The sequence below is a fragment of the Stigmatopora argus genome, chromosome 10 (assembly GCF_051989625.1).
Source record: "Stigmatopora argus isolate UIUO_Sarg chromosome 10, RoL_Sarg_1.0, whole genome shotgun sequence".
NCBI classification, from domain to species: domain Eukaryota; kingdom Metazoa; phylum Chordata; class Actinopteri; order Syngnathiformes; family Syngnathidae; genus Stigmatopora; species Stigmatopora argus.
The window spans coordinates 2874343-2899624 of record NC_135396.1 but is presented as its reverse complement, the minus strand read 5'-3'; the positions used below and the strand labels follow the sequence as shown (position 1 = coordinate 2899624).

Sequence of the window (25282 nt, the reverse complement as noted above, 5' to 3'; positions counted from 1 at the left end):
ATCAGCACAAGAGACATTTTACCCCAGAAAACCTCAGATTTTATTCAAAACTGCAAGGATTAGACTCAAAGCTGTTAGGCCACGTACTAACAAAGTCTAAAATGCAACATGGCCACACAAACTTTACAAATGCTTTAATAATTGGTACAATGTGACTCTGTCTCAAACATTTCAAGATTAGTTTAGCACACACCCTGAAATCATTTTAAAATACATATAAAAATCCTTCCATTTGACCCGTTAAAGTATGCTGCTTATTTGTGTTTAGCCTAGCCCAGCCTAGCATAAAGACAGGAAGTATAAGTTAAAGTCAAACCTTGCAACCTCCACAAACAAAACAAATTGGACGCCTACGAGATTGTAACGGTATGCTTTGTTTTCAGATAGGAGGGAGGTTACAGCCAATGAAGAGACGCCGCTTCAAGCTTTGTCCACGATGGCTAGCTTGCAGCTAGAGAGAGACTCCAAGGACGAGTGCAAGTCTGGAAGAAGCTCCTCTTTGTCGCTGTGAACACACATCAACCAGAGAAATCAAAAATCAAGTGGTTTGTAGGGAGAGGCTTTTTACTGAAATCGATTTCATATTGTATTAATACTAATTGACTAACTCACAAACGTTCACTGTTGCTGTGCTAACAAAAGCATCTGAATTAAACTGAACACTAAAGATTGGATTGTTCTTTGTTGTGATATTTTAGATCAGGGGTAGGGAACCTATGGCTCGGGAGCCATATGTGGTTCTTTCCATGGGTGCATATTGGCTCTCCACTAACCTGTGAGGTAAAATATGGAAATCACTGGTGGGAGAGCTGAGTCCCGAACGCACTAATATGAACGTCACTCTGGCGTTGACACTACCACCACTTTAATCATAATTTTGTGTTTTATTACTCTTCTGCATGCATGACATCATTTATACTGATTTATTAGCAACAGCATAACAATGTTGTCGAAAGAATTCAGAGACTTTTTGTACTTTAAAAGTGGTGAAATGACAAAAAAAACCACTTAATGTATTTTTACTTTTCAATTCTGAGAATGGCTCTCAAGAAATAACATTAGAAAATATGAATTGTTTATGGCTCTCTCTGTCAAAAAGGTTCCCGACCCCTGTCTTAGATTCTGTTCCTATAAGGCAGGGGTTGGGAACCTTTTTGACAGCGAGAGCCATAAACATTTCATATTTTCTAATGTTATTTGTTGAGAGCCATTCTCAGAATTGAAAAGTAAAAATACATGAAAATGTTATTTTTTTGGGTCATTTCACCACTTTTGAAGTACAAAAAGTCTCCAAATTCTCTTGACAACATTGTTATGCTGCTAATAAATCAGTATCAATGATATCATGCATGCAGAAGAGTAATAAAAAACTAAATTATGATTAAAGTGGTGGTAGAGGTAGTGTCAACGCAACAGTGACGTTCCTATTAGTTTGTTTGGGACTCAACTCACCAGTTATTTCCGTATTTTACCTCACAGGTTAGTGGAGAGCCATATGCACCCATGGAAAGCGCCACATATGGCTCTCGAGCCATAGGTTCCCTACCCCTGCTATAAGGGATGAAAAATGTCTTGGGTACGTTAGCCTCGTTCTACCCAATCTAACCAAAGGTAGATTGTTTGGCCCCAAAATGGCCCCAATTGTGAGATGGACGCACGTCACCTACCTAACGACAGAACCCCTGCGAGACAGGTGCACCCGCCTGAGCATGGTGACCACCAGGGCCGACACCAGAGCGGTACAGACGGCCGCCAAGGTCAACAGGACGAAGAATCCTGCGGTCCAGCGACTCCTGGTTTTGTCCCGACCCGCGAAGAAACCTGGAAAAAAAAACGACAATGGTGCAAAAAAAAAATGAGACCTCGGTCCCATCCATCGCCGATGGGACTTGGGGTCGCGAGGCGTCACCGTCGGCGAAGCCGCTGCATTGGTTCAGGCAATCCTCCTCGCTGTTGTATCGGTTCTGGTTTCCGTGGCAACCCCCGTAGACAAAAGACCTGCAGCTGTCGCTCTCCGCGTGGTAGTAGAATTTGGGGAAGGCGGCGCGGCAAGGGCCCGGGTCCGGAGTGGACAGGCATTGTTCTTCTGTGACTACTGCAAACAAAATAAAAACATATGTTCAAGGTCACGTGACTAGAACCGGGACATCCATATTTTTTAATACTTGCCTGTAGATGGCTCGGACTGATAAATCCCCCAATCATTTCGAACGATATTCACTGGAATACACAAACATTTCACTTATTATTGCCACTAATACTACTACTACTATTTAGCTAAACAATGTCTCTAAAGAATGATCTCACTAGCCACCTACTAATAAATTTTTTAAAATAAAAAATATTGACTGTTTTTCTTGATCTATTAGATCAGGGGTCGGGAAGCTTTTTGACGAAGAGAGCCACAAACAATTCATATTTTCCAATGTTATTCCTTGTGAGCCATACTACGAATTTAAAAGTCAAAATTACATACATGTAAACGAGTGCCTTTTCAATTTTTTTTTTAGTAATTTCACCACTTTTAAAGTGGAAAAAAATGAATATTTTTTAAAAAGATTCTTATGTTGTTGCTAATCAATGAGGATGCATTCCAAAAGAGTCTACTGCAATTTTTTTTAAGATTAAAGCAGTTCTAGATGTAATATCTCAGTTCTGTCACCAGCAATTTTCATATTTTAGCTCACAGGTTAGCGAAGAGCCAGATGCACCCATCAAAAGAGCCACATGTGGCTCCCGAGCCATAGGTTCCCTACCCCTGTATTAGAGCTCACCAAGTGAAATTTAAAGCCAATAGACCAGGGGGTAGGGAACCTATGGCTCGGGAGCCAGATATGGCTCTTTTGATGGCTGCATATGGCTCTCTGCTAACCTGTGAGCTAAAATATGGAAACTATTGGTGCGAAAGTGCAGGAATAGGATCTTTACGTTGGTATTATGGCGTTGACTACCTACAGTGCCTTATAATCATATATTTTTTTCATTACACTCTTCTGCATGGATATTCTCATTGATTAGCAACAACGGAACAATGTCGTCAAAAGAATTCAGAGACTTTTTGTACTTTAAAAGTGGTGAAGTGACTAAAAAAGCCACACATTTTCATGTATGTCGACTTTTAAATTCGGATCATGGCTCTCAAAGATTAACATTTTAAAAAGATATTCATTGTTTATGGCTATCTCCATCAAAGATGGCGAATGTTTCCCCATTGTAATTGAAGAGGGCCGACGTACCGTGGTGACACGTTTGCAAGCAGCTTTCTTGACTGGGGTAGTTGTTGCGGTTTCCCTTGCAACCGCCGAAGACAAACTCCTTGCAGCGGCGCTCCTGGTCGTCGTAGTACCAGCTGCGGAAAGACGCCTTGCAGGGCCCCGTCGTCGGCGCCGCTTGGCAGAGTTCTGCTCGCCAAAGCGCGCTCGGTCAACAACCGGTGAGGGGAAAGGTCGACGCTTTACGCTTTTTAACTTACCGCTGAATTCCTCGGCGGAGATGGTGGAGACTTCTGCGAGAGACGGGAAAAGGTGGCGTTAATGCGGTGGGTGGGCTTTGGAGTGTATTTTCAGGCTCTGAAAAGCCAGACTTTTGGAGTAACAAAGCAATTTGCGTATGGCAATGCCATGAAACAAAGTGGAAAAGAAAATAGGACACGGCGATGGACGCCAAGTACCTTCGTCCTCCATGACTTGGTCAGAATTCAGCGCTCCTGGAAAAGAATAAAAAATAAAATAAGTTGCAACATTTGACCCAATCTGGAGGCAACTTTTTGCAGTTTTTGGGGTCAATATTTACTTGGTTGCAGCAGAGCTGTTGACGCGTCAGCATCTGGCGAGAAAAAAAAACAGGTTTCCTTTATCAGGTAATTTTGCTTATAAATTGTTTTCACTCAACTGTTTACTAGAAGTAATAAAAAAAAAAATTGGTTCCCAAATAAAATGGGTTAATTGACATTTTAATGAAATCTAAATCAAGCATATCAAGTTTGTTCATTTGTTTAGAGATACATTCACTAAGTTGAAAGCATTTTATAGTTTTATTTCAATAAAATATTTACACTGTACGATTAACAATATATTTAAAGAAATATCCAATCATTGCACACGTAAAATACGTTTGTTTCCTTTTAAAATAAATCCAATGCTAAACTGCCATTTTTGCCACATTAGCTTTTCTTTTATTTACAATAATCATTGACAGTGACAGATGTCCAATCCATTCTGGCAAAAGAAAAATATTACTATTAAATATTATTTTATTTGGATTAAAACTGCCATGGACAACGATAGACGTCCAAAAAATGGATTGGAATTATATCGTCGTCAATAGAAGTGAATATTGCTATCAGTTAATATTTTTGGAGAAAGAAAAGTACATTATGAATATTTTTTGTATTTTATGAGCCAATTTTAGATTTTTTTTTAGGGAACGACAAATATCACGAGACGTGATTTAAAAAAAAAAAAGTAAGAGCTCACCTGTGACTTGACCGCAAGTGGACTGGCATTCTTCTCGGGTTGCAAAACTGTTACCGTTGCCCTGGCAACCGCCATAGGTAAATTCAAGGCACGTCTCGTTGACCGTGTGGTAGTAGAATCGAGGGAAAGCAGCGCGGCACGGTCCAACCTCCATGGGAAGGCTACAGTTACCTGAAAGGACAAACAAGTCAATAAACAATTCATATTTTTAAAATGTTTTTCCTTGAGAGCCATGCTCCGGATTTAAAAGTCAACATATATGAAAATACAGACGCTCCCCTACTTACGAACATTCGAGTGGCGAACGGCGATACATACGAACATGTCTGCGAATATGGCAGATGTCGAAAAATGTTGGGAAAGAGATGCCGTAAGTTAGATTTTGTATTGCGCGCCTTTTTCCGAGTAGTGCTTCTTTCCGCCGCTAATACCGACGCTTGGCGCTGTGAGAGGGAGGAGGCTCAGCAACGTGTCGAGGACGAGGAGGAGGAGGAAGAAGAAACGCCTGTCCCCATGAAGAAATTCGCTCATAGATAAAGGCATCGCACTCTTCGAGCAGCAAGACACAAATATTGAACGTTGCACAAAGGTTGCAAATCAATTGAATAAAGCCATACAGTGCTACCTCATCATTTATGATGAAAAAAAGAAGAATCGCTTTACTATATGTCGTTTTTTTTTTTTTTTTTTTACAAAAAAAGCCTTAATACTATGTCGTTTTTTTATTTTAAAAAGCCTTACTATACTATGTCGTTTTTTAAGAAAAAAGCCTTACTATACGATGTCGTATTTTAAGAAAAAAAGCCTTCCTATACTATGTTGTTTTTTAAGAAAATATCCTTCCTATACTATGTTGTTTTTTAAGAAAATATCCTTACTATACTATGTCGCTTTTTAAGAAAAAAAAACCTTACTATACTATGTCGTTTTTTTAAGAAAAAAAGCCTTCCTATACTATGTTGTTTTTTAAGAAAAAAAGCCTTACTATACTATGTCGTTTTTTTACAAAAAAAGCCTTACTATACTATGTCGTTTTTACAAAAAAAAAGCCTTACTATACTATGTCGTTTTTTAAGAAAAAAGCCTTCCTATACTATGTTGTTTTTTAAGAAAATATCCTTACTATACTATGTCGTTTTTTAAGGAAAAAAAGCCTTACTATACTATGTCGTTTTTACAAAAAAAGCCTTACTATACTATGTCGTTTTTTAAGAAAAAAGCATTCCTATACTATGTTGTTTTTTAAGAAAATATCCTTACTATACTATGTCGTTTTTTAAGGAAAAAAAGACTTACTATACTATGTCGTTTTTTACAAAAAAAAGCCTTACTATACTATGTCGTTTTTTAAGAAAAAAAAACCTTACTATACTATGTCGTTTATTAAGGAAAAAAAGCCTTACTATACTATGTCGTTTTTTTACAAAAAAAAGCCTTACTATACTATGTCGTTTTTTAAGAAAAAAAAGCCTTCCTATACTATGTCGTTTTTTAAGAAAAAAAGCCTTCCTATACTATGTTGTTTTTTAAGAAAATATCCTTACTATACTATGTTGAGTTTTTTTTAAATAAAAAAGCCTTACTATACTTCTTTAGATCGCTTCTTTCGGCCAGTTTCTAGTAAATCCTCCAAAGAAGATACTCATCAACCCTCATGTTCTTCTCCTCGACCCTCAACTTCTTCCTACATTGAAGTAACGGAGGAGGAAGTAACTTTTGAAGCCCATTCCTCCTCCTCCATCATCTCCTTAAGCATCGAGTACATCTTCCAAAAGTAAGTTAAACTTCATTTTATCTATCTTATTACGTACATGTACATACTGTGTTACTTATACAAGCCTTAAACTTACTTATATAAACCTTCAATATACTTATATAGGCCTTAAACATAAAATATAATACAAAATATAGCACTGAATCAACTTACGAACAAATTAACCTTACGAACAATCGCTCGGAAGGTAACTCGTTCGTAAGTAGGGGAGCGTCCGTATGTCACTTCACCGCTTTTAAAGTACAAAAAGTCTCTGAATTCTTTTGACAACATTGTTACGTTGTTGCTAATCAATGAGTATTAATGAGAATATCCATACAGAAGAGTATAATGGAAAAAAAATATGATTATAAGGTGCTGAGGTAGCGTCAATGCCATAATACCAACATAACGCTCCTATTCCTGCACTTTCGCACCAGTAGTTTCCATAGTTGACCTCACAGGTTAGCGTAGAGCCATAAGTCTGAACCCACCGGTTTAATGACAATCTGTTTGTTGGCCAAGCGTAGCTACGCCAGCGCTTGATTGAACTGCCTTTGTTTGTGTTTTCAGACGGGAAATCCAGACCAACCGGTGCGACGGACCCGCACCTTAAATGTTAAATTCGCTTTGCTCGCCCGATAAGCTCACAATTTGACACGCAACGAAATATGCATGCTAAATCCAGTTCCAATTTTAGACCAAGTTGAATTCGCCGCCGGCCTGGAGCATTCCACGAGAATATTTCAAGTTTTATAGCTTTGGCAATTCATTTATCCAATTCTTAATCGAGCTCTCAACCGGTTTTTGCCTGTAGTGCAAACACCTTTTTAACCGCCATGAAGGAAGTTCTCTTGTTTTTTTCCCAATTCTTGGGTTTCACAATCCTTTCCATCACTCACTCCACCCACGCTGGAATTTATGTTGTCTGTCAGGATAGTTTGTTTATTTAAAAGGTATTACGGCACAGGAAGAACACCCAACCTTGTGACAACATTACATAAAAAAATTCAGAAAAATGAAGGGAATACAATTATTAACCATAATTAAAATTGCTGGGCTTCAGCAGAGAGACAAAGTTATTTTTGGAGCTAGACCCTAATGTTTATGTTTATTGAAAAGCATAAATAAACCTTACATTTACTGTAAAATACTACAGTCTAAACCTCGAAATTAGCAATATAATGACATATGTTCGCTTTAAAAAGGACATTCGGGTCAAAATACAGGATTTTGGAAGCCTTAATGAAAGAAAAGGGGACTTTAGGGGGTGTATATTGACGATAAACAGAAGTATTGAAAGTAAAAACAAGATGTACTGCTTCAGGTCGACATTTTAGAAAAGACTCCGGAAGCGGAAGTTTTTTTAACTGTAAATACAGATTTTGGCCACCCCAAAACTTGGTTAAAAGGAACACACTAAAAGCCATTCAGACTTGTAACAAAGTATCGATAGTTGAAAGTTTTATGTGAACATTTGACGAAAAGTTTGAGGCGGTTCTTACCGTTGCTGCTCTCATTTTGCGAAGTTTGAGCGACGGACACGACGAAACTGACAAAGAGGACCCACAAAGCACACCTGAGTGTCGAACGCGTCATTTTAGCGTTGAACTTTTTAAAATTCAAATTCAAAAAAACGCCCGAAAAAAGGCCAAAAACCAAAAAAAAGCCTGAAAGAGGTTAACGCGACGGTCACAAAGGCCTGAAATGACTTCCTGCTTTGTGTCGCAGGCGATTAAAGCTGCCATGCAGGTGAGGCCTCTGTGGCCACGCCCACCGAAACTGCCTGATTCGGACATTTATTTTTTAATCTACGTACTTCATTTTTCATCATTATTTGCTCAATCAATTTAACGTAGTGATATGACGGATATGATATCTTTCTCGAATTTCAATTTAAAATCAAAACACTCACGTGACTGGTCTCAGCCAATGAACGAAAAGTATTGTTGCATATGAAAAAGTTTCCTACAAAGTTGAAAAAATTGTGAAATTATAAGTCACGAAAGAAACAACAAGTAAACGTGATGATTTGCAATTTACTTGTCATTTCATTTTCTTTGAAAAAATAAATATTTGGCCACGCCTGACGCAAATGTATCACGTGACATGGTCCAGCCAAGAGTTAATGTATACCTATAAGCATAATAGAGGAATATTTGGGGATAATTTGAATTTTAAAGTGTTAATAATTTTCTTTATCTTCTAAAACGAATATAAATAGCCATTCCGTTGTAATTATTAATTAAGCCTACGGAGAGCGCTGTTGCTTGCTCTTGGAAAAAATATATAGAACCTAACGTGTCTAATTTAGCAGCGCTAGGACCCAGAGGACACATCTGAATGCGGCGTTTGAGTGCACTCGTTAAAAGTAGAAACGACATAGCAGCATCACTTCAGCCGGTTTGTAGACATCAATGTGCGATTGATTTCTAGAAACATGGTTATTTTCTTTCAATAAATATAATATTGTCCCAAAAGAAAGGCTAAATTACCATTTTTGTAATCATGAAAATTCCAAGCCATAGTTCTAAATCTGACAGCATGTGAAGGCACCGCCGACCACCGCGTGGTTCCCCACCCTGCTTGCCTGCTGCCCCCCAGTCCAAGTCCCGGGTGCGCGTCTACTCTGTGTATCCCATTGCACATCATCTTTTCTACGTATCTCCGTTTGCATATTTTTTTTCTCACGCCGTGCACATTCCTTAATTCCCCTGAACTAAAAGAAAAATCCACTAGGTTCCTTTCCTTGAAAGAACGAAAAGTCTTGATCGAGTCAAGCTTTGACTATAATTTGTCCATCCCCGATGGCGGCCAACCGAGTGGGGCGACGGGTCAACAAGGTGTGCCATCCCCAGTCACCCAACCGGGCCCGCGGCGGAGAGCGTGAGACGGGCGGCCACAGCCTTCAGCGGCGCCAGGCTAGAGTCACCGTCAAGTACAACCGCAAGGAGCTCCAGAGGAGGCTGGACGTGGAGAAGTGGATAGACTGCGGCCTGGACGAGCTTTACGCGGGCAGGGTGAGTGAATACTGCCCCTGGCACACCCACTGGCACTGCCACTGCCACTGGCACATCAGAGATGGGGAACTAAAAGCAATCCCTTTCAAGTATTCAAGATGAACAAGTCCATTAAGTTACTTACTGGACTACTTAACTAATAGCTAAAGTACAATTATTGCCACTAGTATCAAACAGGACTACACTTTTTCTGCAATTACTACTACTTCTACACGTACACTAATGCTAAACCCAGTTATCCTACCACTACTAATTGTACTACTATACTATAATACCAATCCTGCAATTACGAGGACGACTCCTAGACTATTACAGCAACTACACTACAGTATTACTAAGGCTATTTATACTACTACTACCACCACCCTTATTTCACCACCACTACTACAGCTATTAAAATAACTCCTGCTAATACTACCACACTTTTAGCATAGTCAGCACCACAATGATACTAACACTACTAGACTATTACTCCTTTAAATGTTACTAATGAGAAAATCTATTAGTATTGTGCCCTCTACCACATCAGTAGTACATAGTCCAATTTCTACAATACCAGTACTACTAGTTACGCTACTACTATAGTACTAAAACTTCTCGAGTAAGTATTACTGTTACTATAATAGAACTACTGTCACTACTACTACTAATAGTGGAATATGTATATATATATATTTATATTTTTTATTTTCTTATTTTTAGCAACACGCTTATTTATTTATTTATTTATTAACTTATTTATTACCTATTTATTTTATGTCTTTTCCTGTGTCTGTATTCTCACCCTCTTGCTACTGTGACAGTGAAATTTCCCGAATACGGGATGAATAGTTATCTAATCTAATCTAATATAATCGCTATGCCACGACAAACATTGATATTTTTTGACTACCACTCCAACCTCATTATTGCCACTACACTATTACTGCAAGGATAATAGTAATACTAAATTTAATACTACTACCAACAGGACAATTACAGTACAACTCCATTACTTGGGCAATTTGTACATCTACTCTTGACATTAAGCACTGCAAATGACATTGATGATGTCATTGGTCCAAGAGTTTGGCATCTTAAAGAAAGATGCATTTTCAGATATGTGAAAAAAAAATGATGAGGCGAGGATGCGTGCGTTTTAGGAATAAATTGTTAAAGGTCACAAGTGGACCAACGATGGAGAGTCGAGACAAACTGGAGCTGACAGCAGTGCACGCAGCTGCAGGCTCGCTCGCTGCAATGTCTTTGTGTGTGTGTGTGTGTGTGTGTGTGTGTGTGTGTGTCTGTGTCTGTGTGTGTGAGAGTTTGCCTTCCTGACAAGACATCCAAGTGCAAACTACTTTTTGACAACACGCAGAGGACATTTTGCCTTGTAACCCTTTCGTGTCAACGGCACTGAATGAGTTGAAGTAGAAGCTCTTTGTAGTAGACTTTTGATTACGGCCAATATGACCAAGTAAAATAGTACTATGAACATTTCCTAATACTACTACTACAATACTAACACACAAAACGGACGGTGTTATTAGCACGTGCGGGAAAGGAAAAACGATAAACGAGTCTTTTGATTGATAAAGTAAGGGCGTAGAGAAGTGTCTTTGTTCATATCACACACACACACACACACACACACACACACACACACACACACACACACACACACACACACACAACCATGCATAATAGATGAAGGTAAGGAAATAGACAAGTATTTGTCCCCTGATATTAGCCGGTATATATATGTGTGTGTGTGTGTGTGTATGTCCGGTGATAGATAGATAATTACATCTACCCGTTGCCTTCATTTCCTGTGAGATGTCCCATCTGGGTAGTATGCACACACACACCCCAACATAGACACACACCCACACGCACAGCTGAGAATTTTCCGACAATGAGTATACACATTTACATGCAGTATGTAAGCACCCTGACACACACACACAAACACTAACACCAAACATACTGTAAACACACACATACCTACATGGGTACATCAAATACACAGACATACACACACTCCAGCAGTCTGACTATAAACTAACTACAAATAAACGTATAAAGACACACAAATACACAGCAATATTCACACACATACACACACACACACATTCAGTGATAATGTTACCCTCCTAGTTTGGTGATGTCATTTTGATGATGAGTATTTATCCAATTATTGGACAATCAATGGAAAAATAGTAGTTGTAGTAGTAGTGGCCAATCAGGGGACGAAAATGAAGGCGACAGGAAGACCACAAAGAAGACACATGCTAACAGCTATTAGTGCTATTGATTTATGAGCGTCACATCTGTGAGTGTGTGCACGCGTGTGGTTGGGGGAGTAGTCATGAAGTGGGATTCCATATGTCACCGCTAACAACACATCAACACAATTACTACTATTAACACACTTTTAATATTGCCACAACTCCTGTTATTAATACTCCTACTATTCCCGATGAGCCAAATATGAATTCATTGCTGACGATGAATAATCCAGTTCAAGTGGATTGGTCTATTCTCGTCGATGATAGCTCGTTGCTTTATTCTAGGATGAGTACAACCACTCTGAAAAAAATGACACCATTACTTATATATTTCTATTATATTTTACGCTCTTATTACTACTGCTACTGAGACACTACCAAACTACTGTTGCTAAACCGTTGCAATTAGTATTACGACAACTACCTATACCACCACAACTACTACAAAAACATGGCTAATACAAGTACTACTACTACTACTACAAGTACTACTACTACTGACACTACTACTACAACTACTGACACTACTACTACAACTACTGACACTACTACTACTGACACTACTACTACAAGTACTACTACTGACACTACTACTACAAGTACTACTACTGACACTACTACTACAATTACTACTACTACTGACACTACTACTACAAGTACTACTACTACAAGTACTACTACTACTACTGACACTACTACTACAAGTACTACTACTGACACTACTACTACAAGTACTACTACTGACACTACTACTACATTGTACTACTACCGACACTACTACTACAAGTACTACTACTACTACTGACACTACGACTACAAACTACAAGTACTACTACTGACACTACTACTACTACTGACACTACTACTACAAGTAATACTACTACTTCAAGTACTACTACTACTACCACCATATCAGTCCTATTTGCATTAGTTACTACTATCCCATTTGTACTTCTACGCTACTCCTAAATTTTTGCAACAATACTAAACTATTACTGCTACTTGTACATTCTTGCGATATCAAAACATGTATTTTTTTTAGTCGTCCTTCTCATTGCTTTCTTTCCCAGCATGCACCTTCCCCCACACTTCATCATCCTCCCGCGTACACAACTCATAATAGACGGACACAAAGAAGTCAGCATTAACCTAACGAGGTCAAACGGAGCTTCTGTTATGGACCGACACAAAGATTAGTGTGTGTGTGTGCGTGTGTGTGTTTTTGTGTCTGCGCGTAGGGACATTGCTGACACCACAAATCAGTCCTTGAAAAACAATCCAAACATCAGTTGGATGTGATGTCATCACATGGATGTCTGTAGCAGATAAAACGACAGGGGCGGAGCCTAATGCAAAAATAAATCAAAAATACACACTAACACACTCAAACTTGTCATACGTGTAGCGTGACTATATTTGGACAGAGGAGACGAGAAGAGAATGATAATTATAATAGCAAACCATAATGAGGCTAAGGTGTGGCAAATAATACCCACAAAGTGGGTGTGTGCGGGGGTGTGTGTGAGAAAGGTCAAGAGGAACACACACACACATGCACAGCTGTTGATATGATTATGAAACATACCTGCACCTGCTACTCCCAGGTTGTATGTCTTTGGTGTAGTTTGTCTCCCTCTGTAGGCACACAAAAGAAATGCATTTAGATTTAGATTTATAATGTTTGTTTTTGTTTTGGGTAATATTTGATTGTGGACTGATATTGGTTGTTGTTGTTGTTGTGTATGCTGGCGATGATGAGGAGGGGGACATGCCAGAGGAGGTAAACATTGACGACCTTCTGGACTTGAAGACGGATGGTGAGCGGACGCAAAGACTGCAGGTATTGTGATTCTCGGTGAATTTTTATGTTCAATAGAATGTACCCCCAAAAAATCTCATGTTACAATGGGGCCATTTTAAATCCCAATATCCATATGCCGTGATATAATACATTTTTAAAAATGAATTAAATAATAAGGTTGCTATTTTCAATTGTTTTGCATGCATTTCTCACCTACATTTGTCAGGGCAAGTCAATAAGGGACATTTTGAGACCGACTGGTGGCGCTATTAATGGCTATGTTGGGAGCAAATTGGGCGCTATCTGCAGGTCAACATGTGCACTGCATGAACTATTCATGACGATTATGACATTTTCTCGCATATAAGCCGTATTTGTAACTCAAAAAATGAGGACTGAATCAAGGGTATGGCTTATATGCGCACAAGACTTGCTATAATCTTTTTCACCAGTAGATGTCAGCAAATTACCATTTACTATTTGTTGGTTATTTTCTGTTTTGCAGTAAGAAAGCAACCATTATGGATGAATGACTAACTTCCTTATGATATTGACCCTAATAATGTGCTTTTGATTCATACTGTATCTCAGAAATACCACGTGCGATGATATCGTCATATCGTACAGCACTAATAAACAGTGAAACTATATTTTAATCAATATTTGTGTTGTTTGCTTGTGTGTTCTAGGAGATTCTTCAGTCGTGCAACAACAACACAGAGGTGAACAATCTTTTCCACTACTTAACATGTTTGAATCATTTAATTGTAATCTAATAATTGGCTTACCCATGCCCCAGATAGCCGGTTTTTCAAGTAGCCTTGCTTCAAGTTGTGTATTCTCACTGCCAGATCAACTTTAAATCTAAACAGAAAGCATAACAAAACATTTTTAAAAAAAATCACAGTATAATGCTTGAAACACATGACACAAACTTGTTGGTGTATCTTTTTGTGTGAGGCGGCTGAAACTGATCTCAGACTCATTCCTTCGTTTATTGACGGCCATAGACCTAGAAAATAATTTTTAACCGGTCAAAACGGTCGGGATGTCTATCACTGTCAACGGGTTTTGCATTCAAATGAACATGAGCGGTCTCCCGGCAGGCGTTTGTCAGCGACCTGGTGGTCAAACTTCACGGCCTCCAGAAGCAGGAGGAGCTGCACAACGACGGAATCGACCTACCGCAGCTCCACATTTACCCCGCCCGGACCGGCTCGGGTGACCGAGGCGTGTTGCACTGAGGTGGTGAGCACGCCCTTGAAATCAAACCCCGTGATCTGACTGTGAGCACGCCCAAAACCCCCACACACACCCACATGCCGGTGTTTTGAGTCTGAACTTTTGAGCAAAACAAACGCACGCTCGAGATAGTACACCCAATCCGAACCTCGAAGCACAACAGGAAGTGGAGCGTCTGAACTGTTGACATTGACGTATTGATTTGGATTGACAAAGAATCTTGCTAGTCAGGATTTTGTCTGCCGTTTCATTTTCTCTTGTCACTCACTCACAAACATGTCACACATGTCGTTTAAAATGATGCAAATACAAGCACAAACGGCACACAAATAATACGATACAACTATTTAAGTCGATTTAACACACACTCGTAGACAAGTCTTGAAACCATATCAGACATAATTGCAAAATACAGCACACGAGCAACATTTCACGTTGTAAATGTAACGAATACACATATCTAGCATAAAAAAATACATAAAACATAGCCACGAGTTCACTAATGACTTTTGTGATGTTTGAATTTTCCGCTGTTTGTATTTGATTTGAAATAAAATCAACTTTTACTCTGAAGGGCCGTCCTTTTTCACGTGCCGTTTAACTTGCTAATTCAAATCGTCATCTTACTTCTGACCTCTCGTAAACTTTAAGACATTTCCAGCATTGTCTGAAAACGAGTTAAAGATGGTAATCTATCATTACGTCATCGCAAAATTCCTTTTCTGACCTTTTGACATAATTATGCCATAATGTTATCGCCTCTTCCTGGTTAAGAATCCCTTTATTCATTCTTGAGTTATCTTGAACATAAATAGACATACATAACTTAACCTTCCATAGGCGGAAGTACATACAATTAAAAAAAAGCAGACATGTGAGAGGAAAGATAACAAAAAAAAAAACAGAACGACTTTAATTAATGGGTGTGTCAAGTCCTTTCATGAGGTGGAAACAGCACTACTTGCAGGCATGAAGTGGTACTGCCACCACCACGAGAAAGGCAATACAATTTGAGAAGTGTAATGAAAAATAAACAAGTAAAATCAACAAGAAACGATTACACTAGAACACCTTCAAAAAATAATAATAAATAGAATAGTAATTTAAAAACCACTAAAACAAACAAAGATGGGAAAAGACATCAAAATGACATGCCTATCATGTCACTACAAAAAGTTCAAATCAAATAAAAATAACCATCGACAAGCTTATTTTCTTCAAGTTTCCAGCTCTTAATTAAGCTTAATTGGTTGTAAAGTGCGTCAGTCCACAGAAATGATTCATAAATAAATACTAGCGGCGCCGGGAGGATGATGTCATCAGGTTGTCATACCTGAAACGCAGGCATGTAATTAATAATGAGCCCAAAAACGGGGCCTTATTATTTTTGGCAATGACAATGAGGGCCCCACCTTGTGGTCACTTGGCCCACGCCCCATGATGACGCCGAGCAGGGTGTTGACGAGATTGGCGGCGCAAAGGAGCGCTTGCAGGCCACTGGCGCTCGCTAAGACGCTAAAGAGAACCAGATTCCACTGGACCACGCCCCTGGGTTTCAAACACGTGCCCCACCACATGCTGCTGTTGTACAGGTACCCGGCGTCCCTGCGATACGGTCACGCTAAGTCAAAATCTTGCGGCACAGGTGTCAAACTCGAGGACGGGGGGCCGTATGTGGCCCACCGCATTCTTTTGTGTAGATCATATGGATCTAAAAGGGTACTGCTGACGTCTTTTTAATGTCAAATTAAAAATGAAATCATGAAAGATAATACAGTAATCCCTCAAATATCACGGCTTTAACTTTTGCGGTTTCACCATATCGCTGATTTTTTTCTGGGGGATTTTTTTTTTGTAAATTCATAAAAATGTGAAACTCGCAAGCGGAAGCCACTCCCCTTTTAAATAGGGGTGACCCTACTTTGCATTTTTTCGTTTATCGCGGCCATGTCTGGTCTACATTAACCTCGATAATCGAGGGATTACAGTATTCATTCATTTCCTGAACCGCTTAACCTCGCAAGGGTCGCGGGGGGTGCTGGAGCCTATCCCAGCTAACGACGGGCACATCTACCTTTATTCCTATTTTGTTTAAAACAGGAAATAAATATATAGAATACAACATTTCCCGTGGTTCCTCTTTTTTATGAAAAAAAAATGTTAATTAAAAAAAAAAAAAGAACAAAAACATTTGCTATCAAGAAATCTAAAGTCAACGATGTTTCTACACGATGAATTTACTATTAAAAAAAAGTAGTCGATTCAATTCAAATGGATTGTGGCAAACTTCACCTTAGTACAATTGCAAGTCCGAGAGTTATGATGTGTGCTATTACCTGTCGGCGGTGGGTTTAAGTGGCACGCCCCAGGCTGGTCCACTCGTGGTGTTGTAGAGACAAAGTGGACCTTGGACCAGGCCCGTCATGCTCACCAGGCAACAAAAGGCAGAAGACAGCAGACAAGCGCACGAGTACAAGGCCTGACGTAACATCTAAGCAAAAAACACAAAACACAAAGTGTGCATAGAATTAGAGATGGACTGATCATCGGTGGCGATATTTGGAAATTTGACGTTATAACCGGATCCTTTTTAATTCCACCAGCAGACATTGAAAAAATCAATTTTAAACTGGGTCAGTTCGGCGAGTTCATTTTTGGATGAATTGCATTCGAAAACCGTCAACTACATAGCAGTGGAATTATAATTAGCGTATTTTCCCGCATCTTAGCCGCAGTCGCGTATAAGTCGTACCCTCAAAATTGCCTTAAAATCTTGGAATTTTACAATTTATCTCGTATAAGCCGCACTTTGATTCACAATTTTCACCTCCATATTCATGGTTTTAATAGGGAGTACAAATGTGTTATTTTGAAGGGAAAATCTTAAGAAAAATCATCGCACATAGTATTTCTGAGATACTGTAAAAATCGATTGGTGGATTGCATATTCCTAAAGGTGTTGCCTGCACGTAGACAAATTCAAAAAGGAAGTCATGTGAGCAGTACAACGAGGAAGTGTTTCCGTAGCGGTCTCGTTTGTCATCCCAAGGTAAGATGTTTTATGCAAGATACGTTTTTTTCTTCTTAAATTTCATTCATAGACGTCAAAATAAATTTTGTCTTGCGTTTTATCTGTTTATCTTTTCTGTATTTTGAAATAAATGACCGTATGGGCCGCATTGTCTTGCGTTATGGCGCTTCGTCCTTGTCACCTTGCAGTTTCATGCATGTCAAGTCTCATTTGTGCGGATATAAGCCGTACACTTGATTCCGTCATCATTTTTTTTAACGACAAATACGGCGTATATGCCAGAAAATACGGTACTAGGAATCAGCGTGTACCTGTGTTCTGAAGGCGCAGCATCCTGTTGTCTGGCTGCTCTGCAAAAATGCTCGTGCACCAAGCATAATCTGAAAAACAAAACAAAAAACAGCATTTGACCTCAGTGGCAAATTGAGTAAGAACAACAAGAGGAGCCAAAACATCACAAGAAAGTCACACAAGAGTATGACGACGTCGACGGGCGGGCGAGCGAGCGAGCACCCCGGCGTGCGGTCTCACCATGAGTCCGGAGCTCCAGAATCCCGTGGCCCACGAGGCCTCTCTGGTCACGTGACCCTCCAACAGGAAGTGAATGTTCAGCTCGGGCATCAGCAGCAGGAAGTTGGCCACCACGCAGACCATGGCCAGGGCGGCGAGAGCCACGCCCACGCAACGCAGACATCTGGACACGCACATTCTGCGATCTGGATGGAGTGCGTGCGTCACTGTAAAAGCAATCTGTTTTCAGTCCAGTTTGGTTCACGTGGAAAATGCATTCATTTTTGGTGAAATAAGACAAGTTGCCATTACTTTTTTTTGTTTTCAGGTCCCCTTCCAAACAAAACTCATTTTGCGACTGAGTACATGTTCAAACGCAATCACCCAGTGTGTCATCAATCCAAAAATTTGGAAATAAAATCACCAAATACCTGGAAAATTTGGACCTGATACCAAAAATGGAAAGCAGAAGCCGGCACATTTGTGAAAAAAAATGCTTTAACATTTTTCAATTGGTCAAAAAGTCCATTTCAGTCAAACTTTTAGGAATGGATTTAAAAAAATAAAAATAAAGTTCCTCTGTATTCATCACTCTTATTCATAAATATTATAACATTTTAAAATCTTATCTGCAAGACCAAACAACGTGAAACGTTTTTAACTGCTAATTCCCCCAAAATACTTTCAAAATACACTAAAAATGTTTTTTTGCACCAGTAACTTGAAAAAAATGTTAATATAATTGAATCCACCCCCAAAAACTTGTTTACCTTTGTAAATGTTTGTGATTTAAAAACAATGAAAAATGAATAAAAGTTACAAAACAGCTATATGAGTACAAAAACAATTTGTATTTTACTTCTATTGGTAGGCTAGTAATATTGAAATGAAAGCATATTTATACCAAGATAAATATCTGTCATTTGTGGGTTAATTCAATTTTTTTCACGACCAAGATGATACGAGCTACAAAATTTTGAGCATTCACACAATTTTTATTAAAATGATCAAGCTATTGATTATTGTTGTGAATATGAAATGTAGTCTTTGTACTCACCAACCGATGGATGTCCACCATGGAGTGGACCCGAAGAGGAAGCAGGTTGTCTCTATAAAGGACAAACGCGTACGTGTATGTTACCTTATAAGGACGTAGGAAATGTCCTGTGGTCGTAAATAACGCGCTAGGAAACACTTGGAATGACAAATGACCATATTTTGAGTGGTGGAATATTGATGAATCTGATTGGACATCACTGCCCGTGCGGGTAAAAATAATGACGGCATGAGAAAATAGATACTTCGTCTTTTTCTATTTTCACTTCTTCTTGAAAACATCTCGCTCGTGTTTGAGCCTCGGCGTGATTTTTGTGGACAGACAAATTCTAAGAAGAAAACCGTCCAACAAAATAATCACCTAACGAGCAAGAAAATGCTATTAAGTACATTCCAGCAGAGAAAAATCGTAAAAAAAATGCTGCTTTTGTGTGTTTGGGTGTGGCTAGCGGAGTCCCTCAGGGCTCCATTTTGGGTACCCAGCAGTTGATCATAGATTACTTAACACCTTTATCAAGTGCAGAATTTATTTTATTTTATGTGTAGTAATGAAGACAGTATTTGGAGAAAGTTTTGAACAATCTCAGCACTATTTCAAATTGGCCCTCCTTTTTGGTGATGTCATTCATACCCATTATCACTTGGGATTTTTTTTTTTTTACATTCGACATGATCCAATTTTGTTTCCAGATGTTTTGCCGATAGCGATCTGCTAATGGAAAAAAATAATGCAAACAGGAAATTACAAATATAGTTTTTTTTGTATTAAAGTGGTAACTCCTTAAGAAATGTTTTAACAAATATTACACCAAAAACAGTGTCAACGTGCATGGGTATAAGTGACATCACAAAATGGCTGCACTCGTAAGCAGTCTTTTTTTTTGCTTAAATATCAATTACTCCGTGAGAGGTCTATAAAATTAGCCAGTTACGTATGTAAGTACTTCAATCGTTGACATGAATTAGCATTTTTTGTCAGTTATGTTTGCTTCTTACCCATCTCATAGCAGAGGTCATTTTGCTTTGTCGTCAATGTCACATGATCAACCAGGAAGCGGCAAACCAGATCAGCTTGCGTGATGAAACTTCCTCCTCTCAGCTGGACTAAAAAATAAAAAAAATATATGAGTAATCGAATACAGACATTTTTAGTGTCTTGCCGCCAGAAATGTCTCTTCCTTGCGGAACTTTCAATTGCATAATCAGCTACTTTAGTTGTGACCAAGGTTATAATAGTTTTGTAATATATAATCCAGTGCAACAACGGTTTAGCAGAAGAAATTGGCCTAACTTTCCTTGCAACAAAATAGACATTAGGTCGGCCTATTTTCAGTTTTTAAACAGTTGCCATGTTTCTTCTGGCTGAAATATTTGATGAGCTGGGTTTCAACTAAAAAATAAAAATAAGCAATTTAGTAGTTGGTTGTTTTGGGGACAACTGTGTCAACGGAAATACTCCTGTGGCTAAAGCTATTGTGAAAAGGATATATATAAATAACCTGACTGTACACACAACACAAATAAATGAGTAAGATTAAAAAAAACTGAGTAAATTAGCAGGAAAAATAAAACAAAAATAAGAGGCACATCTCTGGAAAAAGACTAACTAACTGCTGGAGAGTTGGAGGCTATTTTAATGTCTTTTTGAAAATATATTTTGGAGACGATTTGTTATTAGAATGTCCTTTAGGTTAAAATGTAACTTTTTTAGTGCCTATAATATATCTGTATACAAACGCAGTAAGGTTGCAACTCTAACAGGAAGTGGAATCAGACACACGGAAAAGGAAAATCCTTCAAAATCAAAGACCTTTTATCACTTGAGCACTAATTTTGTTCAATTAACACGCAGTAGCAGCTCTTGTTAAATTTCAAAGTACTCCAAAGTAAAACAATCAATACATATTAGAAAATAATGGGACTTGGTTGTGAAACAGGCCGAAAGCATATTTAAAACAAGTTTTTTTTTGTGAAGCTCGCTGTCATCAGCGGCGCAAAAGCTCAACGATGACGTGCACTTTCTGCTTTCGTCATACTATTTTCAACGAGCTTCATTGGTTAGCTTGAGCATTAGCGCTCGAACAAGAAACAACACAAAGTAGTAAGTTCCTTTCATATATAACGAAAGTACCTGTAAATGCTTTAAAGAAGATTTACTCTGCGTGTATTTTGTCGGCACACAAGTACTAACTATATCACAATTTATCCGTCGTCGCATCTTGCTATGTGAAACTCGAACGTATTAAAAAGAAAATTAAACAGCATAAAAATCTGACAACAACCAACGAGCGTCTTGGCTAAAATGTAAATTCAATTAGACGAATGACAAGAGTTATTAAGCACGTTTTGGAGTGGGAAAAGTTGTAAACATTAGCTTGCAACGTGTTGCCTCAACGATGTAAACACGGGTTAACATTATTAACTCATTGACTGCCATCGGCTAACTTGTTCCCTGTTAAGAGATTAGCCATCTAGCGCCGTCAATGGCAGCAATTCCAGTTAGAATACATTTTACAAAAAAAAAATTATGTATAACGTTATCAATGGCTGTCAATTAGTTAAAAGACGATGTGATGGTGGTGGAAGTAATCAAAACAAGTTCATTCATTCATTTTCTGTGCTGTTTATCCTCACAAGGGTTGCGGGGGTGCTGGAGCCTAACCTAGCTAACTAGGTGGTGGACACCCTGAATGGGCAGCCAGCCAATCGCAGGGCACAAGGAGACAAAGGACAACCAATCCTAGTTCAGATTCGATTTAGAGTGGTTAACCACCCTACGGATTGGGATGTGGGAGGAAACCGGAGTACCCGGAGAAAACCCACGCAAGCCCGGGGAAAACAAGCATAAAATAAATAAGGCTGAAAAGGTAAAAATATTAACCAAACTATAAAATGGCTTCCCTGAAAATTGCAAGACAATTTGTGAAATGGTTGCAAAAATGAATGACAACAAATACATCCAGTTAGACCTTGAACATTTTCCAGTATGCATTTGACTTTTTGCCACTATTTTGAAAACCGATCTCCCCATCCACAGGAAACAGAAGAGCCTCTGTGAGGATGCGCAGAAGCCGCCAGCGTAGCTCCCACCTGGGCCTGCTGCTGCTCTTCTCGCAGCTCTACCAGGTGGGCCTGGACAACATCCCCCCCGTCACCCTGGCCATGTTGGGCCTCAACGCCTACCTTTTCCTCTTCCCCGCAGTGCCGCTCATGAAGGTACATTTGCCCAATCCAATCTAAATGGTTTGATTTAAAGCAGCCGATAAGCACGAGGGACCAAATCTGATCGTCCCCAAAATATCGTCACGATAACTGCTAATCTAGATCTGGTCATTAATACCTGCTAATACTGGAACAATTTGAATTTGAGCCAAATGTGAGCTTTCACTAAACAAGTATTGTGTCTGAATTCACTCACGTTATATCCCCGGCAGGCGTGCGTGAGCGTCCATCGGGCGTACGACTCGGGCGAATGGCAGCGTCTCCTCCTGTCTCCTTTCCACCACGCCGACGACATGCACCTCTACTTCAACATGGCCTCCTTCCTCATGAAGGGCATCCGTCTGGAACGCCGCCTGGGCTCGGCTTGGTTCGCGTACGCCCTCGCCGTCTTCTCGCTGCTCACCGGTGTGATCTACCTGGCGCTGGAGGCCGGTCTCACCCACCTGACCGAGGACCAGTCGTACAGCGCGGCGTGCGCCGTCGGATTTTCAGGTCAAAACTTTTGCCTATACGTGACTCGGCATTTTTTGTATTAACATTTTTTTGCATTTTAGGGGTGATTTTCGCACTCAAGGTCCTCAACAATCACTACCACCCCGGCAGAGTGACTTACGTGATGGGCTTCCCGGTGTCCAATCGCTACGCCAGTTGGGTGGAACTGGTCCTCATCCACATCACGTCACCTGGGCAAGTCTGGCGTCGCTAGGTGGGAAAGCGGCCAAACGAGGGGGCGCCACATGAACCTCTGGGTCTCTTTCGGGTCACTAGGACCTCCTTTATCGGTCACTTGGCGGGCATCCTAGTGGGACTCCTCTACACCACCGGACCGCTGAAAAAAGTGATGAAGATGTGTGCAGGTGAGCGGATATCACAAGGAAATCAACTTGTATTTTTTTTCCCAAATTCTTACATTGTTTTTGAATGAATCTGAAAAAGAGGATTTGGACACATGTTGACGTCAACAAAGTCTAAATGATTAACTGATCATCAAAATAGCATGGATTAACGTTTTCCTTCATAGCGATGGAATTCGTCAGACGGGTGCGGGAAACCCCTCAGTTACCTTTCCCTCCCGTGTTTTTTTTAATGGCATTTTTACAGTTGGTTTTCACCAGCATTTTTTATTTATTACTGCTTAAGTTATGATTTTGGATTGTTTTTGAACTGCATTTACAATGAAAATGTATTTCTTTGTTTCTAATGAATAAAAACAGGTGCCTATAGCTTGACTAATAATCTTAGACTATTAAGTTAATACCACTTGAGCAATATAAAAAAAATAATCTTGGCAATGTTTTTTGGTTTTAAAAAAAAAGTATGTCAATGTTTTTAAATTTTTTTTACCACTATAACCTAAGAAATAGTTGATTAGTTGATTATGGCAGACACAAGGCCCCCCCAAATGAACCAAATCAAAGCATAACTACAAAAAAACGAGTTTGACGCATCTTTAGTGATTTACCTGAACTATACATATCCACGTTGTTCTCATCAGGAATGACGTCATTCAACACCTTCATGCCTGGGACGTCCTTCAGATCCTCAGGTAAGGTTCGACCCTTTTTTTTTGTTCTTTGGGTCAATTTTGATGACATATTTTTTCAAATGAGTGCACGCTTAGGCTACAGCGGCAGCAGACACTCCTTCGCCAATCGGCCCACCACGGAGGAGAGGTCGTCGTCCTCGTACATGGCTGGGATGACGGAGGAAGAGCAGTTGGCGGCGGCCATCAGGAACAGTCTCCATGACACAGGTGGTGGTAAAAAACTGCAATTCTATTAGCGTTCGTTACAGGATGACACAAAAGCAAAAATATTTAAGCACTGGCATTTTTAGGCTGTTTGTTAGATGAGTTTTATTCTTACCAATCGTGTTTTCCAGGTGGACATCATGGCGCCGCTCCGCCTCCGTACGGCTTCCGCTTGACGGATGAGGAACTCCGTGCGAGGAGGCTGACGCGAATAGGCGGCTTCATGTGAAAAAGGGCGAGAAGAGAGCCATTGAAACAGTTCGAGCTTTGTGCCATCGTGCAAACTTTGTATTATTAATCACGAGGAGGAACTCTGTTTGGACTCCAAATGCGTTCTGTTGTCGCCTGAGAAGGATTTGTGGATGTGGGATATGATGCTCATGCCAATTCTTGAGGTGACGAAATGTTTGCCAGGGTCTGTATTGTGTTTTTAGCACAAATGTAGACTGGGGCGTCGTTGCGTTAGCGGTTTTCAGCGGGTGTGGTTCACCTTTTTTGATGAAATGTGGCCTATTAACAGTCACTTTGGTGTTCCCTTTAAATAGAGAGTTCCGTGTACAGTCGTTTCCACCCTGAATGTGGTGAGAGATAAATGAAAACAATTTAATAATGACTTTAATTTGGTACAATTGATTATAATTAAGTGTCCTGTTCCCATATTGAAATGTCATACAGCACCACCCAAGCAGCTTCGCTCATTTGTATTTTTGTCTTTATTCTTATTTTTTTTCAATGTAACCAAATAAAATTGTATTTTTTGCTACGCTTTGAATTTTCTTCTTGAATTTGCAAAATACGCACAAGCCACTCCTTTACATGTTGTTATTTGATTTTCTTAAATTTTGTTTGAATTTATTTTTCAAATTCATTTTGGAAAAATTCATTTAATTGGATTTAGAATGACTCACCCACAGCTTTTTAAAAAGTTTTTTTTCAGGGATGTCCCAATCACGAGTCTGAGAATGAAAGGCTTAAGAGAAAAAGCAATTAAATAAATTTAAAAAAGAGCAATACAAACACTTTCTGTGATTTTGCAATATTTTGCAATTCCACTTAGCCTGTCATACCATCAAAAAGACCATTAACAAACAGATTAGCATAAAGACAAAATGTTTTGGAACACATCACCAAGTTTATTTCCTTTGATGTGGAGAT

General features: G+C 39.4%; 4 protein-coding genes across 9 annotated transcripts; 2 read left to right on the top strand and 2 right to left on the bottom strand.

Annotated features, from left to right (window-relative positions):
* Nucleotides 1-16: 16 nt before the first annotated feature.
* Nucleotides 17-7949, bottom strand: spint2 (serine peptidase inhibitor, Kunitz type, 2). The gene is made up of 10 exons (XM_077612291.1): nucleotides 7734-7949; nucleotides 4476-4646; nucleotides 3793-3825; nucleotides 3671-3706; nucleotides 3473-3505; nucleotides 3237-3401; nucleotides 2170-2220; nucleotides 1910-2095; nucleotides 1668-1821; nucleotides 17-505 (listed from the first exon to the last, which is right to left on the bottom strand). The coding sequence occupies exons 1-10, from the start codon at nucleotides 7825-7827 to the stop codon at nucleotides 421-423; spliced, it is 1008 nt and encodes a 335-aa protein (XP_077468417.1). The 5' UTR covers nucleotides 7828-7949; the 3' UTR covers nucleotides 17-420.
* A 720-nt stretch (nucleotides 7950-8669) lies between these two features.
* Nucleotides 8670-15131, top strand: LOC144083263 (protein phosphatase 1 regulatory subunit 14A-like). Its single transcript, XM_077610930.1, has 4 exons — nucleotides 8670-9248; nucleotides 13275-13355; nucleotides 14006-14038; nucleotides 14423-15131. Exons 1-4 carry the CDS (start codon nucleotides 9036-9038, stop codon nucleotides 14558-14560), a joined length of 465 nt encoding a protein of 154 aa, XP_077467056.1. The 5' UTR covers nucleotides 8670-9035; the 3' UTR covers nucleotides 14561-15131.
* On the bottom strand, nucleotides 13031-25223 carry LOC144083262 (transmembrane 4 L6 family member 5). Of its 3 annotated transcripts, none has more exons than XM_077610929.1 (11): nucleotides 24243-25223; nucleotides 23840-24152; nucleotides 22991-23206; nucleotides 22574-22820; nucleotides 20152-20259; nucleotides 19157-19208; nucleotides 18121-18326; nucleotides 17901-17969; nucleotides 16895-17049; nucleotides 14105-14180; nucleotides 13031-13150 (listed from the first exon to the last, which is right to left on the bottom strand). In XM_077610929.1, the coding sequence occupies exons 5-11, from the start codon at nucleotides 20170-20172 to the stop codon at nucleotides 13088-13090; spliced, it is 642 nt and encodes a 213-aa protein (XP_077467055.1). In that variant the 5' UTR covers nucleotides 20173-20259; nucleotides 22574-22820; nucleotides 22991-23206; nucleotides 23840-24152; nucleotides 24243-25223; the 3' UTR covers nucleotides 13031-13087. The 3 variants fall into 3 exon arrangements, with proteins under 3 accessions (XP_077467055.1, XP_077467053.1, XP_077467054.1); XM_077610927.1 differs by lacking the exons at nucleotides 13031-13150; nucleotides 14105-14180 and adding exons at nucleotides 15321-15891; nucleotides 15971-16163 and having other exon boundaries at nucleotides 24243-25211; XM_077610928.1 differs by lacking the exons at nucleotides 13031-13150; nucleotides 14105-14180; nucleotides 22991-23206; nucleotides 23840-24152; nucleotides 24243-25223 and adding exons at nucleotides 15321-15891; nucleotides 15971-16163 and having other exon boundaries at nucleotides 22574-22841.
* On the top strand, nucleotides 21108-24890 carry rhbdd1 (rhomboid domain containing 1). 4 transcript variants are annotated; one of them, XM_077610926.1, is made up of 8 exons: nucleotides 21108-21256; nucleotides 22193-22371; nucleotides 22590-22869; nucleotides 22932-23064; nucleotides 23146-23234; nucleotides 23873-23923; nucleotides 23999-24130; nucleotides 24259-24890. In XM_077610926.1, the coding sequence occupies exons 2-8, from the start codon at nucleotides 22216-22218 to the stop codon at nucleotides 24354-24356; spliced, it is 939 nt and encodes a 312-aa protein (XP_077467052.1). In that variant the 5' UTR covers nucleotides 21108-21256; nucleotides 22193-22215; the 3' UTR covers nucleotides 24357-24890. The 4 variants fall into 4 exon arrangements, with proteins under 4 accessions (XP_077467052.1, XP_077467051.1, XP_077467050.1 ...); XM_077610925.1 differs by having other exon boundaries at nucleotides 23999-24133; XM_077610924.1 differs by having other exon boundaries at nucleotides 23873-24130.
* Nucleotides 25224-25282: the final 59 nt, after the last annotated feature.

Excerpts from the sequence above, each read along its gene's own strand:
- spint2 (XM_077612291.1), bottom strand. The coding sequence starts at position 7,827 with ATGACGCGTTCGACACTCAGGTGTGCTTTGTGGGTCCTCTTTGTCAGT. Across the intron at positions 3,707-3,792 it reads AACAGCTCTGCTGCAACCAA|GAGCGCTGAATTCTGACCAA; the intron begins GTAAATATTGAC and ends ATTCTTTTCCAG. Across the intron at positions 3,506-3,670 it reads CCAAGTCATGGAGGACGAAG|AAGTCTCCACCATCTCCGCC; the intron begins GTACTTGGCGTC and ends CGTCTCTCGCAG.
- LOC144083263 (XM_077610930.1), top strand. The coding sequence starts at position 9,036 with ATGGCGGCCAACCGAGTGGGGCGACGGGTCAACAAGGTGTGCCATCCC. Across the intron at positions 13,356-14,005 it reads AGCGGACGCAAAGACTGCAG|GAGATTCTTCAGTCGTGCAA; the intron begins GTATTGTGATTC and ends TGTGTGTTCTAG. Across the intron at positions 14,039-14,422 it reads CGTGCAACAACAACACAGAG|GCGTTTGTCAGCGACCTGGT; the intron begins GTGAACAATCTT and ends GTCTCCCGGCAG.
- LOC144083262 (XM_077610927.1), bottom strand. The coding sequence starts at position 20,172 with ATGACCTCTGCTATGAGATGG. Across the intron at positions 17,970-18,120 it reads TCTGGAGCTCCGGACTCATG|ATTATGCTTGGTGCACGAGC; the intron begins GTGAGACCGCAC and ends TTTGTTTTTCAG. Across the intron at positions 16,164-16,894 it reads CTTAAACCCACCGCCGACAG|GGACGCCGGGTACCTGTACA; the intron begins GTAATAGCACAC and ends ACCGTATCGCAG.
- rhbdd1 (XM_077610922.1), top strand. The coding sequence starts at position 22,216 with ATGCGCAGAAGCCGCCAGCGTAGCTCCCACCTGGGCCTGCTGCTGCTC. Across the intron at positions 23,065-23,145 it reads ATCCACATCACGTCACCTGG|GACCTCCTTTATCGGTCACT; the intron begins GCAAGTCTGGCG and ends TCGGGTCACTAG. Across the intron at positions 24,134-24,258 it reads CAGTCTCCATGACACAGGTG|GTGGACATCATGGCGCCGCT; the intron begins GTGGTAAAAAAC and ends CGTGTTTTCCAG.